This window comes from Brachyistius frenatus, unplaced genomic scaffold (genome assembly GCF_029030835.1).
Source record: "Brachyistius frenatus isolate BFR_SWC_R1_liver_20210118 unplaced genomic scaffold, ASM2903083v1 Contig_149, whole genome shotgun sequence".
NCBI lineage: Eukaryota > Metazoa > Chordata > Actinopteri > Embiotocidae > Brachyistius > Brachyistius frenatus.
The window spans coordinates 878,003-896,642 of NW_027210748.1; the positions used below are offsets into that span (position 1 = coordinate 878,003).

Below are 18,640 nucleotides of genomic sequence, written 5' to 3' on the forward strand. Positions count from 1 at the left end.
TTGTGTTCCACAACTTTATAGCATAACTGACAAAAGCTGCATCATCGATTTTAGACACATGTACAGTTGAAACCAGAAGTTTACATACACTGTGCAAAAAGACACAACACTTTTTTTCTCACTGTCTGAAGTTAAATCAGACTAAACCTCCTGTTTCAGGTCCGTTAGGATTACCAAAATTATTTAACTTTTGCTAAATGTCACAATAATGAGAAAGAGAATATTTTAGAGAATTTTTCATTACTTTCTTCAAGGTCAAAAGTTTACATACAGTTCCTTAGTATTTAGTAGCGTTGCCTTTGAACTACATGACTTGGGTCAAACGTTTTGGGTATCCTTCCACAAGCTTCTTACAGTACTCTGCTGGAATTCTGGCCCATTCCTCCTGACAGAACTGGTGTAACTGAGTCAGGTTTGTTGGCCACCTCGCTCGCACACGCCTTTTCAGATCTGCCCACAAATTTTCAATGGGATTCAGGTCAGGGCTTTGTGATGGCCACTCCAAGACATTGACTTTGTTGTCCTCAAGCCACTTTTTAACTATTTTGGCAGTATGCTTAGGGTCAGTGTTCATTTGGAAGACCCATTTGTGCCCAAGTTTTAGCTTCCTGGCTGATGTCCTGAGATGTTGCCTTAATATTTCCAGGTAATGTTCTTTCTTCATGATGCCGTCTATTTTATGAAGAGCTCCAGTTCCTGCTGCAGCAAAACAGCCCCACAACATGATGCTGCCACCTCCATGCTTCACAGTTGGGATGGTGTTTTCAGGTCTACAAGCTTCCCCCTTTTTCCTCCAAATGTAACGGTGGTCATTATGGCCAAACAGCTCCACTTTAGTTTCATCAGACCACAGGACATGTCTCCAGAAGTTAAGGTCTTTGTCTTGGTGTCTTTTTGCAAACTGTAATCTGGCTTTTTTATGTTTCTTTAGGAGTAATGGCTTCCTTCTTGCTGAGTAGCCTTTCAGCCCATGTCGGTGCAGGACTCGTTTTACTGTGGATAATGACACTTTCTTACCAGCTTCAGCCATCATCTTCACAAGGTCTTTAGCTTTTGTTCTGGGGTTGATTTGCACATGTCGGACCAAAACACGTTCATCTCTGGGACACAGAGCCTGTCTCCTTCCTGAGCGGTGTGATGGCTGGACATTCCCATGTTTATACTTGCGTATAATTGTTTGCACAGATGAACGTGGCACCTTCAAGCATCTGGAAATTGCACCCAAGGATGAACCAGACTTGTGGAGCTCCACGATTCTCTCCCTGATTTCTTGGCTGATTTCTTTTGACTTTCCCATGATTTCAAACAAGGAAACAGAGTGTTTGATGTGTGGCCTTAAAATACATCCCCAGGTGTGCCTTCAATTAACTCACATGTTGTCAGTTAACCTATCAGGAGCTTCAAAAGCCATGACATCATCATCTGGGCTTGCCCACGTTGTTTAAAGACATAGTACTTTTGGTGTATGTAAACTTTTGACCTCAAAGAAAGTAATATAAAATTCTCTAAGAAATTCTCTTTCTCATTATTGTGACATTTAGCAAAAGTTAAATAATTTTGGTAATCCTAACGGACCTGAAACAGGAGAGGTTTAGTCTGATTTAACTTCAGACAGTGAGAAAAAAAGTGTTATGTGTCTTTTTGCACAGTGTATGTAAACTTCTGGTTTCAACTGTATATGGAGAATTGAGAATGAAAGGTGTTCTGACCCACACTTAAGAACAAACTTTATGGCTGGGTATATGGTGAAGGACATTACCTCTAGGTACAAATTTCTTTCTGAATATTAACTCTATATTTGAATGTGATATATTTGGGTTGGCTAATTTAGATGTATTTAGATGTTCACTAACAGATCACTACGACTGCACTCATTTGTTTGAAACCTGCATTGTGCTGATGGTGGAGACATTTAACAGACTTCAGATAACCTTTGCATGTGTTATTTTTAGGCACCAAGCCAGACCACAGTAAGACTGGAGGGAATAAGGGCCTGAAGATCATTCAAGACCCACATTATCATCGCTGCGGCAACACAGTGGACATGGACTCTGCTCTGGAGACGTTTGTTCCTCACAGGTGATATTTGAAACCCACAAGGTGTAACTATAATTGGTGGGGAGGTGCTGATTAGGATGTTTTGGACTTGGATTGGCCTCAATGTTGATTCAAGTCATCTCATTATGAAGCCCCCCAAGATCTTTTGGGGGGACTAATTATATTATTCATTCCTTTTAATATGTTTCATGTGCTTTAGTAATTTTCTTCTCTTATAACTTTGTAGACATAGGAGGCTATGTCTATTTTTGCTCAGCTGCTCCCAGCAGAGCACCTCATTATGAATTTGTCATTGGATATTACTGTGAATTTGGGATTAAGTATGCTGGTATAGGAACATACTTTATAGGCAGAGTGATGTAATCAGTGAAGTTAAAAACTAAAATTCTATCATCAAGAGGTCTCACTAGAAGAAAGCAGTAGGCGGAGAGTAATCTGAAGGATGCTGTCGGTTTGATTAAAAACCGATTCAAAATACTTTTACATCACCAAAGCTCTCGACAACTGCTGCTGAGACAGACTGTAGCTCACATTATATATATATATATATATATATATATATGTGTGTGTGTGTGTGTGTGTGTGTGTGTGTGTGTGTGTGTGTGTGTATACAGTGGTGTGAAAAAGTGTTTGCCCCCTTCCTAATTTCTTATTTTTTTGCATGTTTGTCACACTTAAATGTTTCAGATCATCAAACAAATTTAAATATTAGTCAAAGATAACACAAGTAAACACAAAATGCAGTTTTTAAATGAAGGTTTTTATTATTAAGGGAGAAAAAAAATCCAAACCCACATGGCCCTTTGTGAAAAAGTGTTTGCCCCTAAACCTAATAACTGGTTGGGCCACCCTCAGCAGCAACAACTGCAATCAAGCGTTTGCGATAACTTGCAATGAGTCTTTTACAGCGCTGTGGAGGAATTTTGGCCCACTCATCTTTGCAGAGTTGTTGTAATTCAGCCACATTGGAGGGTTTTCCAGCACGAACCGCCTTTTTAAGGTCATGCCACAGCATCTCAATAAGATTCAGGTCAGGACTTTGACTAGGCCACTCCAAAGTCTTCATTTTGTTTTTCTTCAGCCATTCAGAGGTGGACTTGCTGGTGTGTTTTGGATCATTGTCCTGCTGCAGAACCCAAGTTGGCTTCAGCTTGAGGTCACGAACAGATGGCCGGACATTCTCTTTCAGGATTTTTTGGTAGACAGTAGAATTCATGGTTCCATTTATCACAGCAAGTCTTCCAGGTCCTGAAGCAGCAAAACAGCCCCAGACCATCACACCACCACCACCATATTTTACTCTTGGTATGAGGTTCTTCTTCTGAAATGCGGTGTTAGCGTAAAGCCAGATGTAATGGGACACACACCTTCCAAAAAGTTCAACTTTTGTCTCGTCAGTCCACAGAGTATTTTCCCAAAAGTCTCGGGGATCATCAAGATGTTTTCTGGCAAAAATGAGACGAGCCTTAATGTTCTTTTTGCTCAGCGGTAGTTTTGGTCTTGGAACTCTGCCGTGCAGGCCATTTTTGCCTGGTCTCTTTCTTATGGTGAAGTCATGAACACTGACCTTAACTGAGGCAAGTGAGGCCTGCAGTTCTTTGGATGTTGTCGTGGGGTCTTTTGTGACCTCTCGGATGAGTCGTCGCTGCACTCTTGGGATAATTTTGGTCAGCTGGCCACTCCTGGGAAGGTTCACCGCTGTTCCATGTTTTCGCCATTTGTGGATAATGGCTCTCACTGTGGTTCGCTGGAGTCCCAAAGCTTTAGAAATGGCTTTAGAACCTTTTCCAGACTGATAGATCTCAATTACTTTCTTTCTCATTTGTTCCTGAATTTCTTTGGATCTCAGCATGATGTCTATCTTTTGAGGATCTTTTGGTCTACTTCACTTTGTCAGGCAGGTCCTATTTAAATGGTAAATGGTAAATGGTCTGTACTTGTATAGCGCTTTATCACCTTTCAGCCTCAAAGCGCTTTAACATGGTTTTTCCATTCATACACTAATGAGACAGATCACCATGCAGGGTGCTGCCATCAGGAGCACACTCACACACTGATGGTACACCATCAGGAGCAACTTAGGGTTCAGTGTCTTGCTCAAGGACACTTAGGCATGTGGACAGGAGGAGCTGGGGATCGAAACACCAACCTTCTGATTAGTGTGCAACCCACTCTACCGTCTGAGCCACAGCCTCCCTTTAAGTGATTTCTTGATTGAGAACAGGTGTGGCAGTAATCAGGCCTGGGTGTGGCTCGAGAAATTGAACTCAGGTGTGATAAACCACAGTTAAGTTAAGTTATGTTTTAACAGGAGGGGGCAAACACTTTTTCACACAGGGCCATGTCGGTTTGGATTTTTTTTTCTCCCTTAATAATAAAAACCTTCATTTAAAAACTGCATTTTGTGTTTACTTGTGTTATCTTTGACTAATATTTAAATTTGTTTGATGATTTGAAATATTTAAGTGTGACAGACATGCAAAAAAATTGGAAATCAGGAAGGGGGCAAACACTTTCTCACACCATTGTATATGTACATCCAAGCAGAGCAGCTACAGCTATTCTCCCAACCAGATGCTAAAGACTCTCTTAGATCGCACTTTTAAAATGAATAAGCACTAAATGCACTCATATGAATATGAGCTGCTGAGCGGGTATCAATGTATGGCTCAGAAGGACTATAATACATATTTCAAGAGGACGCAAAACAAATTGTAACAGAATGCAAAATACTGCGAGAACTCAAAACACGTTGTGAGGGAACGCAAACATTTATTTAATTTGGAAACCAGTCAAGTCTCTTTTCCTTAACTGCTTCAAGGTTAGTTTAAGTTGGAAAAGATTATATAATGTTCACATTGCTGCTTCTCAATATTTCTCAGTAGTTTGTTTTTTTCCATTCAGTTCATGGAATTTGAAATCAAAGTTAACATGTGTTTCATTTATTCTCAGCAGCTTTTGCTTTCACTGACTAAGGCTCATTGACCATTTGTTCAAATGAAATGGTAGAAATTAAAGATTGATAAATCCATTCAATTAGGTTTTGCTTTAAACTGATTTCATCTCTACTTTGAAAGTAGTTCAAAACTGAAATATCAGAAAAATACTTGAAGTAAAGTATTGCTAAGAAAGAAACATCGAAGTTAGGCCGAATCAACACTATTTAAAGTTCATAGTTTGGCAACTTTTTAAGTAGGAATCTGAATTATATATACATAGTTTAAAGAAGTTTGAAAGAAGTGAATTAATTTCCTGACCTGTCTTGTACTATTTCTTTCTGCCGTTAGGCACATTATGTATACATACTGGCCACACTCGGCAGAATTTGGAGTAGTGTTTTGTTTTATGTTCTCTCCATAGTTCATCCCCGCAGGCCATTGAAGAGTGCTGTGCTTGGCTGAAACAGAAACTGAACGAGCTGAACCAAGAACAGCACCACGTCGTGCACCAGCATCAGGAGCAGGTGAGGATATGTGTAACGTAGCACCAGGCACGTACGGACATATATAACAATTATGGAGTACAGCAGCATTAAATGACCGAGCAGTGAAGGAAGAAGTTTTTGAGCCACTACATATAAAGGCACATGGGATCCAACTGGAGCCAAATTTGACACCTGTTGGTACAGCTGTCAGTGTAGTGAGGGAGGGGATACTGATATGGATACTAGACATGTCAAAAGGCACGATGTGATTTATGCCTCTGGCTCATTAGGTATTTTTTACAGATATCAAAATAATGCACTGTCGACATTAGAGTGATGCATTATATCAGCATATTGTGTGGGACTTGAGAGTTAAAAATCTTTTTCATCATGTTCTCCCCCTTCTTTTTTCCACCAGGCTGCCAACTGCATTGTGGGAAATGTAGTGTATGAACGCCTAGCCGAACACGGCCCCAAACTAGGTCCCGTTACCAGGAAACACCCTCTGGTCACCAGGTAGGGAAATTTAAAGAAGAAGATTTTGGGAGAAGGTAAAAAGAATGGAGGTGATAAATGAAGGAAGGATAGAGGTGAAGGGATGGAAATGCCTCAGACTTTTAGGGTCAAATTTACAACAAATATAATATTCTCCCTGAGGATAAAGCCTTTTCAGCCACGTAGTGTCAATGACAGAAGGTGTGTTTTATTTATTTTTAAATTGAAATTTTGAAATTTTGTTTTTGGCGGCATGTAAAAAAAGCTTATTTTGTATCCAACACCGAAAAGAGTTAAGCTTTTTAGGAGAAGGATTATTCTCAGTAAATTTCATTCTTGATTTTTAAGAACAGTGATCATCAGAGGGAAGGGCAAAATAATTCCCTTTTCCAGCATCAATATCATAAGTGACCATCCACCATTAACAAACGTTTTCTCCCTTGTAAAATGCTAAAGTTGATACACACAATATTACCAGGTATAAATGGCAAAGCTGCATCATATCTAACATATAAAACAGGGATATAAGGATCATGATAATGCCAGGGAGATGTGTTGGAGGGTTTCATTGTTTTTCATCTTTGTGTCTTTAGGTATTTCACCTTCCCATATCAGGACATGACTCTGGAGCAGGAGATGCAGCTGCTCGACCAGCCGGACAAGACGTGCCACTTCCTGGCTCACAACGGGTGGGTGATGAGCGATGATCCACTTCGCAACTTTGCTGAGCCAGGTACGCATAATACACAACTGCCAGATAGATGAATACATACTGAATGTTATATTAATTATGTATTGAAGTGTGCGTCGGTTCTTTCTAGGCTCCAATGTGTACCTGCGTCGAGAGCTGATCTGCTGGGGCGACAGCGTCAAACTCCGTTATGGCAGCGGACCTGAGGATTGTCCGTACCTGTGGGCCCACATGCAGAAATACACTGAAATCACAGCCAAATATTTTCACGGAGTCAGACTGGACAACTGCCATTCTACACCATTACATGTTGCTGAGGTATTGTGACATATTTTCCTATTATCAGCCCTCCCAGTAAGGATCTTTAAATACACCGCTTGAGCAGCAATATGGACCCTTACAATATAAAATTGTACAGTTCCTCTTTATTATAATTATTCTGAAATTTGTGAGGTTCTAACGGTCTTTGTTTTACCTGACATGTTATTTGCAAAATCTAGTGGACACATTGAGTGTGTGTTGCGCATATAAGCCGCACATCCAGCATGTATCCTGATGTTGACTATGATATCAGAAGTAGTCCAATAGAAACCAGGATACTATTAACTGTTAACACCTCAGTCTTCCGTGTTTCTGCATCCTTGACTGACTTTACATAGTAGTGGGTCAGTAAAACAAGAAAGATGATGACTCAAGCACAAATAAATAAATGCAGAAAAAGACAAATAATGCATGAATTAAAAGAAATCTATTTTATGTTAGGTTAAAGGACATAATTTGATCATGTCTTCTATTTAATTCTGCACCTCCACACGTTACATTTTTACAATGTATTCAGAATAGGTACTTGCTGGTTTCATGTCTGTTTGTTATTTTTAACAACATAAATCAGATTCCAATGCTGACTTGTTTTACATGCTTGTATCCCTTTTAATAACAGCTTCTTCTTCTCTCCTTGTCTGTGATGCTGGCGTATTGTTGTGTCCAGGCCATGTTAGATGCAGCTAGAGTGGTCAGACCCAATCTGTATGTGATAGCTGAACTCTTTACAGGCAGCGAGATCGTAGACAATGTGTTTGTTAACGGGCTAGGAATTAGCAGTCTCATACGAGGTACGCAACCCATGCATGGACTAACTTTGTGTTTTTGTCCCTTTCTTCTCTCTTCACTGTTTGGTTCTGCATCTCACCTCTCCTTACCAACACTTCCCCCTTTTTATCTCTTTATTCTAACTCTGTGTTCTTTAACGACATGGTTGCACGCTGTGGTTCCTTTGAGACATGTTATCACTAACTGGCTGATTCCTATCAATCCTCCTCCTCCTCTTTCTCCCACTACAATTTTTCTTGTATTTATTTTTTTTTTTTTGCGCTTGCCCTCTACCCCTCTTTCTTTGCACTGGTTTCGGTGTGTTGCCTTGCTGTGGTTGACCAGTTCATGCTGGATGTGGCCAGAAGAGTGTGTCCCAAGCTGTATGTGGTGGCTGAACTGTTCACCGGCAGCGAAGAGCTTGATAATATCTTTGTTACCAAGCTAGGGATTACATCACTCATACGAGGTACAGTACACGTTCGTTAAGTTATGTTTGTATATTATTACATTCATTAACATGTTTCTGCATTAATTGATTCAAATTTGTACAGTTTTCACACAAGCTTCACAGGTGTGCTAAAGCTGGCGCAAGTAACATTCACAACTCTCCAACACTATAAAAGTGAATATAGTTGCATATAAAATGCCAAAAGTCTAGTTGAATAGAAAATGTAAAAACAATGAAAATGAGTAATATTCTCAACCACTCATGGCTATCAACTTAGTCCAAACATTGGTGAATCATTACTAAATATGTATTTAAGTATTTTAAGTTTATTACTAGTGCCTCACCATTATCTCATTTTCTGCACTGATACAAAACCCTATTTTCATTTTGACAAAAGTAGCCAAACTTATCAAATATTAAATGTTGTTTAAGTACCAGAACAGGAACTAATCTGAAAAGATTTTAAAAACTATGCCAGAATGTACTAAATAAGTATACAGTGGACTCCAATAGTTGAAGTCATTTTTAATCTCGTCACATTGTCGTTTCAATTGTTGCTCTTTGCTTCTCTCTAATGTATACTAAGCCTGGTAGCAGTGTTTAATGGTGGTTGACAAATAGCTTTTAGGATCATTATGCCTCCTTCTGATGGAAGTAACGCTTTACTAAACCAGGCACCGGAAAAAAACTGGGGATATATCGAAGGACGAGTTGCGTGTAGGAATAGATTTGAAATTTTTCAATAACTATTTAAATATTCCAAAATCATAAACTATCTCTCGTTCAAACGACAATTAGGTGGATCTGATCAACTTGGAGGATTGATGAAATCATGGCATCAAAGTTACATCTTTATTCTAAGAGAGAGGCTTCATCAGCGCCAAATAGCTAGACTCAAAATAATAATAATAATATAAAAATACTGTGAGTCCAAAAATCACAAAAGGCAACTAATCAGACAACGATCAAAAGCGAAGGTATTTAAACTAATGTAGAAACCATGTATAACCATGGACGACGAACTGAGACACAAAACAGCAGCAAAAAACAGAATTTACTGGATTACAAAAGACACAGGAAGGTGATTGGACAAGCAATCTGACACAAAGACCTCACCAAGAGGAGAACGGGAGGTATACAACGAAGAAGGCTGATAGTAAAGTGGAGACATGAGCAGAGAGTCGGGGAAGCAGTAGTTGTAGTTATATTCTCCACCACTCATAGTTGTCAACTGGGTCCATACGTTGGGGAACTACTACTAAATCTTTGTGGTCTTCACTTAGGTTGTGAATAACAATTTATTAATCCACTTTCATCATTAGATCAAATGATAGTTTAAATAAAGTGAAAATTGACGATTGCAGTGTAGAAAACAGACAAGGACGGGAACTGAAATGACAAAATAAATCAGGAAACACAAAACCCAGACTGATATCGCAGTGTTCTATATCGCCCTATTTACGTACTAATGCGTGAGTGCATTCACACTGTCAAGTATGCACTTACGTGCATTCGGAAAGTATTCACAGCGCTTCACTTTTTACACATTTTGTTATGTTACAGCCTTATTCCAAAATTGATTAAATTCATTTTTTTCCTCAAAATTCTACACGCAATATCCCATAATGACAAAGTGAAAATAGTTTGTTTAAAATTTTTGCAAATCTATTAAAAATAAAGAACGAAAATATAACACGTACATAAGAATTCACAGCCTTTGCTCAATACTTTGTTGAAGTACCTTTGGCAGAAATTACAGCCTCAAGTCTTTTTTAGTATGATTCCAAAAGCTTGGCACACCTATTCTTGGGCAGTTTCTCCCATTCTTCTTTGCAGGACCTCTCAAGCTCCATCAGGTTGGATAGGGAGCGTCGGTGCACAGCCATTTTCTGATCTCTCCAGAGATGTTCAATCGGGTTCAAGTCTGGGCTCTGCCTGGGCCTCTCAAAGACATTCACAGAGTTGTCCCGAAGCCATTCCTTTGTTGTCTTGGCTGTGTGCTTCGGGTCGTTGTCCTGTTGGAAGATGAACCTTCGTCCCAGTCTGAGGTCCAGAGCGCTCTGGAGAAGGTTTTCATCAAGGATGTCTCTGTACATTGCTGCATTCATCTTTCCCTCCCTCCTGACTAGTCTCCCAGTTCCTACCGCTGAAAAACATCCCCACAGCATGATGCTGCCACCACCATGCTTCACCGTATGAGATGGTATTGGCCAGGTGATGAGCGGTGCCTGGTTTCCTCCAAACATGACGCTTGGCATTCAGGCCAAAGAGTTCAATCTTTGTTTCATCAGCCCAGAGAATTTAGTTTCTCATGGTCTGACAGTCCTTCAGGTGCCTTTTGGTAATCTCCAGGTGGGCTGTCATGTGCCTTTTACTGAGGAGTGGCTTCCATCTGGCTACTCTACCATACAGGCCTGCTTGGTGGAGTGCTGCAGAGGTGGTTGTCCTTCTGGAAGGTTCTCCTCTCTTCACAGAGCAACATTGGAGCTCTGTCAGAGTGACCATCGGGTTCTTGGTCACCTCCCTGACTAAGGCCCTTATCCCCCGATCGCTCAGTTTGGCCGGGTGGCCGACTCTAGGAAGAGTCCTGGTGGTTCCAAACTTCTTCCATTTACAGATGATGGAGGCCACTGTGCTCATTGGGACCTTCAATGCTGCAGAAATGTTTCTGTACCCTTCCCCAGATCTGTGCCTCAATACAATCCTGTCTCGGAGGTCTACAGACAATTCTTTGGACTTCATGGCTTGGTTTGTGCTCTGACATGCACTGTGGGACCTTCACGTTGTCATTATGGGGTATTGTGTGTAGAAATTTGAGGGAAAAAATGAATTTAATCCATTTTGGAATAAGGCTGTAATATAACAAAATGTGGAAAAAGTGAAGCGCTGTGAATACTTTCCGGATGCACTGTACAAGTCCTCAAAACAGTCCGCAAGTGGAATATGAGACGATTGACACTTTTCAACATCAGCCGTCGCCATAATGGCTTTTAACGGAAAGGGCGGTAACCCCGACCTCACGTGTTTTCAAACTGCCACGACTGAGTAAGAAAAAAAGAGTTGAACCAAGTACCACTGTACTGTTGCTGGACAGAAGCCATCAGTGTGTTTATTGTGTTAAACAGAGGGCACAACGAAATGCTAATTTCTGGATAAAAAAAATTCTAATTGGCAGACATTTTGACGAGGCATGCATTTAAATGTTACGGTTATTTCCAGTAAGTGCAGAAACTGCAGTATGCAAACACAACCTGTCGAAATTAAAGTACAAAACAATTAAGTGTAGTATGTAAGTGTAGTATATATGAGTGTACTAAGAGATGTATGCTATTTGGACAGGAAGTCCCCAAACCATCACAAGAAGGTCTCTAAAGACAAAGTGCATGACACGCTAAAACACTTTGTGGAAACCGTGTCAGTTGTACAAACTAAAAGTGACCACACTACAACATCTGATCTTTTATCTTTGCTATAGTTTCAATGTCATCACATTCTGCTTTTATTTACATTTTACACAGTGTCCCAACATTTTTTTAAACAGGGTCACTCGCACATCTGATCTTTCGTATCCGTTCCACTTCCACACCACTGAAGTCTTGCTCACCTGTTTGGAAAGACCTCTTGGACTGTGAAGCCGCTTTCCACCACACTTATTGTTGCTGCGCATAGAACTCATGAAGAGCAACGCATCTCACCTCAAGTCATGGAATACTGTCAATATCACAATATTTTATGAATTTATTAAAAATGATGACCATATTATTGTAAAGTATGATAATATACTTGGAGTGGGCTAAAACAGCATTTCAGTGGATGATAGACAAAAGTTATATTCACTGATGAATCCTAGTTTGAGATTTGTGACCGTGACAGCCAGGTGTATGTAAGAAGACAATGATACTGCAGCGTATCAAACCCACACAACATCATGGTGGTGGGAATATAGATATGATAATAACATAACACTCAGCTTTTTTAAGCTAATATAATTCACAATGAAACATGTTGTATTATCTTCACTGCATTCACTATTGGCAGGTTTGTGTTGTGCCGCAGCTCTTAAACACAAACGCCTGCATGTTCAGATCGGAATGTCCAGAACTGCACAAAGCTTGAACAAGTGAAGTGTATATGGTTGGTGTTGCGATAACTGTCTTACCAGTTTGTTCCTCACCGTGTCTGTAGAGGCCATGTCAGCTGGTGACAGCCATGAAGAGGGTCGGCTGGTCTATCGTTACGGAGGTGAGCCGGTCGGAGCCTTCGTTCAGCCCAGCCTCCGCCCGCTGAAGCCCTCCATTGCTCATGCCATGTTCCTTGATGTAACCCATGACAACGAGTGTCCCATTCAGGTGGGTCTCTGTCGGGGGGTCATCGTAGGATGGGGGTTGGTTAGGATGCTGATAACTGTTTAGTTTTCATGTGTGTAGCCAATACAAATGTCAATTTTTAATTCAATTCAATATTATTTCTATAGCGCACCAAATCGAAATACAAGTCATCTCAAGGCAATTAACTTCAAGTTCTTTGAAATAAGATGGAGCCTGGGTGTTAAGAGCTTCTTAAGTTAGGAGAAGAATTTTTAAGAAGAGAAGCTAATACAGGAGAAATATGATCTCTCTTACTAAATCGTGTTCATATTTTAGATCAACTGCAGGCTTTGGTCCCGGATGCTGGGACATTCTGACAACAAAGAATTACAGTAGTCTAGCCTGGAAGAAGCAAATGCATAGATTGATTTTTCCTGCTACATGCAAAGGTAGAATATTCCTGATTTAAAAAGAATATTGAGTAGATAGAAAAAAAGCAATCCCAGAGACTCACTTCATGGGTGAGATGGACTCCAAAATTCCTCACAGTGGTGCTGGAGATCATGACAATGTCATCTAGAGTAACTCGTAAAACATTTCCAAGGTGTTCAGGGCCCAATGACTGTCTGAATTTATTCAATAATTATTGGTCATTCAGGCATATATGTCTTTTATAGGCATTCGAAGTTACACTAACTGATTTGTTCCATCCAGTTTCATAGATAGATATAACTGGGTGTCATCTGCATACCAATGTAAATTTATGCAGCTTTTCCTGATGATATGACCTATGTATAATGTGGAAAGTATCGGATCTAGCACCGTTCCCTGTAGCACTCCACAACTAACGTTTGTGCGTGTAGAAGCCGCATCACTGACATGAACAAATGATAGATAGATAGATAGATAGATAGATAGATAGATAGATAGATAGATAGATAGATAGATAGATAGATAGATAGATAGATAGATAGATAGATAGATAGATAGATAGATAGATAGATAGATAGATAGATAGATAGATAGATAGAGACAGAGAGAGAGAGAGAGAGAGAGAGAGAGAGAGAGAGAGAGAGAGAGAGAGAGAGAGAGAGAGAGATATGATTTGAACCAACCTTGTCCACTTTTTTTAAACCCAATGACATGTTCATGTTCCTGTCTATGTCATAAAATGTTGCGATCACTCATATCAAAAGCAGCACTAAGTTGTCTGAAGCGATGAGAATAATGCTGGTAATCTTCGCCGATGCTGTTTCTGTGCTATGATGCAGTCTTAATCCTGACTAAAAGTCTTCAAACTAACTATTCCTGTGCCTTTGGTCTCATAATTGATTTGCAATTCGAATGTCGAAAAGATATGTTGATGATTTTGAAAAAAGGAATTGTTGCAGTTAAAGGGAATAATTGCTTCTTGTTGGACTTTTGTTTTACAGCTCCGTTCAGCACTGGACTCTCTTCCCAGTTCTGCTATTGTTTCCATGGCCTGCTGTGCTACCGGCTCCACAAGAGGATACGATGAATTAGTGCCACATCAGGTTATTTAAAAACACAACACAAGCTGTCATTTGCATCTGGTATAAAACAGTAATTATTTGTGTTTAAAAATAGCTATGTATTTTTTATATATTAATATTGCCTCACTTATTGCAAATACAAAAATGTGGTTAATTGTCTTTTTTTTTTTTAACTTTTAACTGTGTAACTGTTATTTAAAAGACCAGATGTAGAGTTGTCAATGAAAAGGTAGCTGGCTGGACCCTAAAGTAACCATTTGTGCTACTAAAGAAGCTACATGATTTAATCTTTGAAATGCAACTTTTAATGTCCATTTTAGATAAGACTTTATTAATCCTGCAGTGGGGAAATTTAGTCGTCACAGGAGCATATGAATACGGTTAGGGAAAAAAAAAAAAGTAAGCACACAATAAGAAAAAAAATTACAAAATATGCACACGATGAAAAATAAGATAGATAAAAAATACATTTTCTGTAGAAAAGAATTAAACAAATTTAGACCAATGTCTAAATACATACACTAACTATATACACAAAAATAAATAAATACACCTTGGGGTGAAAAATCATGTACATGTTTAAACAAGTCTTTGCTTACTGTAGTACAGGGAAATATGATAAATTAGTATCTAAGCAGGGTACAGTGCATCCGGAAAGTATTCACAGCGCTTCACTTTTTACACATTTTGTTATATTACAGTCTTATTCCAAAATGGATTAAATTCATTTTTTCCCTCAAAATTCTACACACAATATATACCCCATAATGATAATGTGAAATAATTTTTTGCAAATCTATTAAAAATAAAAAAATAAAATCACATGTACATAAGTATTCACCGCCTTTGCAATTACACTCAAAATTGAGCTCAAGTGCATCATGTTTCTACAACTTGATTGGAGTCCACCTGTGGTAAATTCAGTTGATTGGACATGATTTGGAAAGACACACACCGTCTATATAAGGTCCCACAGTGCATGTCAGAGCACAAACCAAGCTATGAAGTCAAAAGAATTGTCTGTAAACCTCCGAGACAGGATTGTATCGAGGCACAGATCTGGGGAAGGGTACAGAAACATTTCTGCAGCATTGAAGGTCCCAATGAGCACAGTGGCCTCCATCATCCGTAAATGGAAGACGTTTGGAACCACCAGGACTCTTCCTAGAGTCGGCCGCCCGGCCAAACTGAGCGATCGGGGAAGAAGGACCTTAGTCAGGGAGGTGACCAAGAACCCGATGGTCACTCTGACAGAGCTCCAATGTTGCTCTGTGAAGAGAGGAGAACCTTCCAGAAGGACAACCACCTCTGCAGCACTCCACCAAGCAGGCCTGTATGGTAGAGTAGCCAGATGGAAGCCACTCCTCAGTAAAAGGCACATGACAGCCCACCTGGAGATTACCAAAAGGCACCTGAAGGACTGTCAGACCATGAGAAACTAAATTCTCTGGGCTGATGAAACAAAGATTGAACTCTTTGGCCTGAATGCCAAGCGTCATGTTTGGAGGAAACCAGGCACCGCTCATCACCTGGCCAATACCATCTCTACAGTGAAGCATGGTGGTGGCAGCATCATGCTGTGGAGATGTTTTTCAGCAGCAGGAACTGGGAGACTAGTCAGGATGGAGGGAAAGATGAATGCAGCAATGTACAGAGACATCCTTGATGAAAACCTTCTCCAGAGCGCTCTGGACCTCAGACTGGGACGAAAGTTCATCTTCCAACAGGACAACGACCCGAAACACACAGCCAAGATAACAAAGGAATGGCTTCGGGACAACTCTGTGAATGTCTTTGAGAGGCCCAGGCAGAGCCCAGACTTGAACCCGATTGAACATCTCTGGAGAGATCTGAAAATGGCTGTGCACCGACGCTCCCCATCCAACCTGATGGAGCTTGAGAGGTCCTGCAAAGAAGAATGGGAGAAACTGCCCAAGAATAGGTGTGCCAAGCTTATAGCATCATACTCAAAAAGACTTGAGGCTGTAATTGCTGCCAAAGGTGCTTCAACAAAGTATTGAGCAAAGGCTGTGAATACTTATGTACGTGTTATATTTTCGTTCTTTATTTTTAATAGATTTACAAAAATTTTAAACAAACTATTTTCACTTTGTCATTATGGGATATTGCGTGTAGAATTTTGAGGAAAAAAAATGAATTTAATCAATTTTGGAATAAGGCTGTAACATAACAAAATGTGTAAAAAGTGAAGCGCTGTGAATACTTTCCGGATGCACTGTATGCACTGTATAATATATGCATTACACAATGTACTGCGGTGATAGCTATATTTAATCTAAACATTTTAGCTATGTATTACATTACATCATGTGACTTTTTTTTTTCTTTTTTTTTTTTTCAAATATTTATCCCTTATATTTCTGTTTATAATTATCAGTTTTGGCTTCATTTCTAATCCTTATTATTGCACATCTGAATAATGGCTAATATCATGAATAGGTCTATCTACTCTTTCCCCTATAGACCTAGTCTAGTACAGCTCACCTGTGTGTGTCTGTGTGTGATTAGATCTCTGTGGTGAAGGAGGAGCGGTTTTATCCCAAGTGGAACCCCTCGGCAGCTCCGACCTCCGCCAGCGAAGTTGGACTCCAGACTGGCATCATACCCGGGAAACTGGCACTTAATCGGCTGCACCAGGAACTGGCTGCCCAGGGATTCATACAGGTACAGGAAAATAATGTACAGCAGGTTTCACAAAACATCAGCTCACGCTTATGATTGTTTCGTGTCATCCTCCCTCCCGTTTAGGTGTTATTCATACAAAACCAGAGTTGATATCCGTACGCTAATTGTTGTTATGATCGTTCCAAGAAATCCCTAACCAACTTTGATTTCTAATCGTCGTCTTAAGGTGTTCGTAGACCAGGTTGATGCAGATATCGTTGCGATCACTCGTCACTGTCCCAGCACCCACCAGTCTGTGGTGACAGTGAGCAGGACCGCCTTCTCGAACCCCAAAACCCACCAGTACGACGCAGAAGTGCCACCCATGCTCATACCCGGTATAAGAACGAGACTATCATCTGAATCTCAGATAATAAACGTGTTTATAAATGGGTTTTTTTTGTGTTTTTTTAAAGTGTTCACAGTTTCTGCAGAATTTTTCTCAAAAATGGTTTCCCAAGACTAAGAATATGTTTCTCCAGGGAAGGTAGAGGAAGTAGTGTTGGAAGCACGGACAGTGGAAAGGCATGCTGGGAGTTATAAGAAGGATGACAACTACATTAATGGCATGCCAGAGTACACTGTGGAAATAAAAGAACATATACCGGTAAACAATGCTATGATCATTTTCGAGGATTATTTTACTTTTTTTTTTTTTTTTTCTTGTATCAGTGATATGAGACATCCTAATGATATAATTATTATAATCTCTAGTTGGCCGAGAGTGCGGTGGTGAGCCAACCTGGAGTGGCATCTAAAGATGGATCAGAATTTGTGCAGAAAATCACCTTCCAGAAGTTTACACCTGGCAGCGTCTTCGCCTTTAGGTAACAGACACACACACACACACACACACACACACACACACACACACACACACACACACACACACACACACACACACACACACACACACACACACACACAAGCTAACAAGAAAAAAACCCACTTGTCAATTCTTTCTATTTTATTTAAAGCAAATCTATTCCATTGTGTGTTTAATCCGATGTCAGTCACAACAGTTTCCTCCCACTGTCGCTCCTGACAGGCTTAGTTTGGATCCCAAAGCTCAGAAGCTGGTGGGGGTGCTGAGGTATTATCTGTCCCAGTTCAGCCCAAAGTACAAGAGAGGCAGTGTGGTGGAGGAAAACCCACCAGAAGCACTGCAGAAGCCACTTTCACAGTGAGTACAAATTCACCCGCTGGACATGTTCTGATGAGACATAAGCACTTTCAATTTGTCCTATGGACAAAGGTTGGACCCACCATAATTAGGAATATCTTTTCCTTGAATCAGCCAAATTCTGATTGTAGGTTTGTGCATAACAATACTGGCATAAGAGTCTTACATGCAACCATTAATCTTTGTAGAACTCTTTGAACCTGTTTGTAATCTGAAAACCTATTAATAAGGTTTTGGGGTGAGTTTGGGCAACTTTATAAAGAAAATGAATGCATCTGATAAATTTCAATGTACAGTGCATCCGGAAAGCATTCACAGCGCTTCACTTTTTACACATTTTGTTATATTACAGCCTTATTCCAAAATGGATTAAATTCATTTTTTCCCTCAAAATTCTACACACAATACCCCATAATGACGTGAAATACATTTTTTTGACATTTTTGCAAATCTATTAAAAATCAAAAACTAAAAAAATCACATGAACACAAGTATTCACAGCCTTTGCCATTACACTCAAAATTGAGCTCAGGTGCATCCTGTTTCCACTGATCATCCTTGAGATGTTTCTACAACTTGATTGGAGTCCACCTGTGGTAAATTCAGTTGATTGGACATGATTTGGAAAGACACACACCGTCTATATAAGGTCACACAGTTGACAGTGCATGTCAGAGCACAAACCAAGCCATGAAGTCCAAAGAATTGTCTGTAGACCTCCGAGACAGGATTGTATCGAGGCA

At 39.9% G+C, this 18,640-nt stretch overlaps 1 protein-coding gene across 2 annotated transcripts in view; it reads left to right on the forward strand.

The window, feature by feature from the left end:
- Positions 1-18,640, forward strand: part of agla (amylo-alpha-1, 6-glucosidase, 4-alpha-glucanotransferase a) — a 46,642-nt gene that overhangs the window by 12,972 nt on the left and 15,030 nt on the right. Inside the window, exons 7-19 of one of the 2 annotated variants that reach the window (XM_069715900.1) lie at positions 1,953-2,079; positions 5,419-5,521; positions 5,901-5,998; positions 6,571-6,710; positions 6,799-6,986; positions 7,657-7,780; positions 12,394-12,557; positions 13,949-14,050; positions 16,559-16,714; positions 16,902-17,052; positions 17,197-17,321; positions 17,429-17,541; positions 17,763-17,897. In XM_069715900.1, the coding sequence (XP_069572001.1) occupies positions 1,953-2,079; positions 5,419-5,521; positions 5,901-5,998; positions 6,571-6,710; positions 6,799-6,986; positions 7,657-7,780; positions 12,394-12,557; positions 13,949-14,050; positions 16,559-16,714; positions 16,902-17,052; positions 17,197-17,321; positions 17,429-17,541; positions 17,763-17,897 (1,726 nt within the window). Of the gene's footprint in view, positions 1-1,952; positions 2,080-5,418; positions 5,522-5,900; positions 5,999-6,570; positions 6,711-6,798; positions 6,987-7,656; positions 7,781-8,102; positions 8,227-12,393; positions 12,558-13,948; positions 14,051-16,558; positions 16,715-16,901; positions 17,053-17,196; positions 17,322-17,428; positions 17,542-17,762; positions 17,898-18,640 lie in introns of both variants that reach the window. The other variant, XM_069715899.1, reaches the window with a different exon arrangement.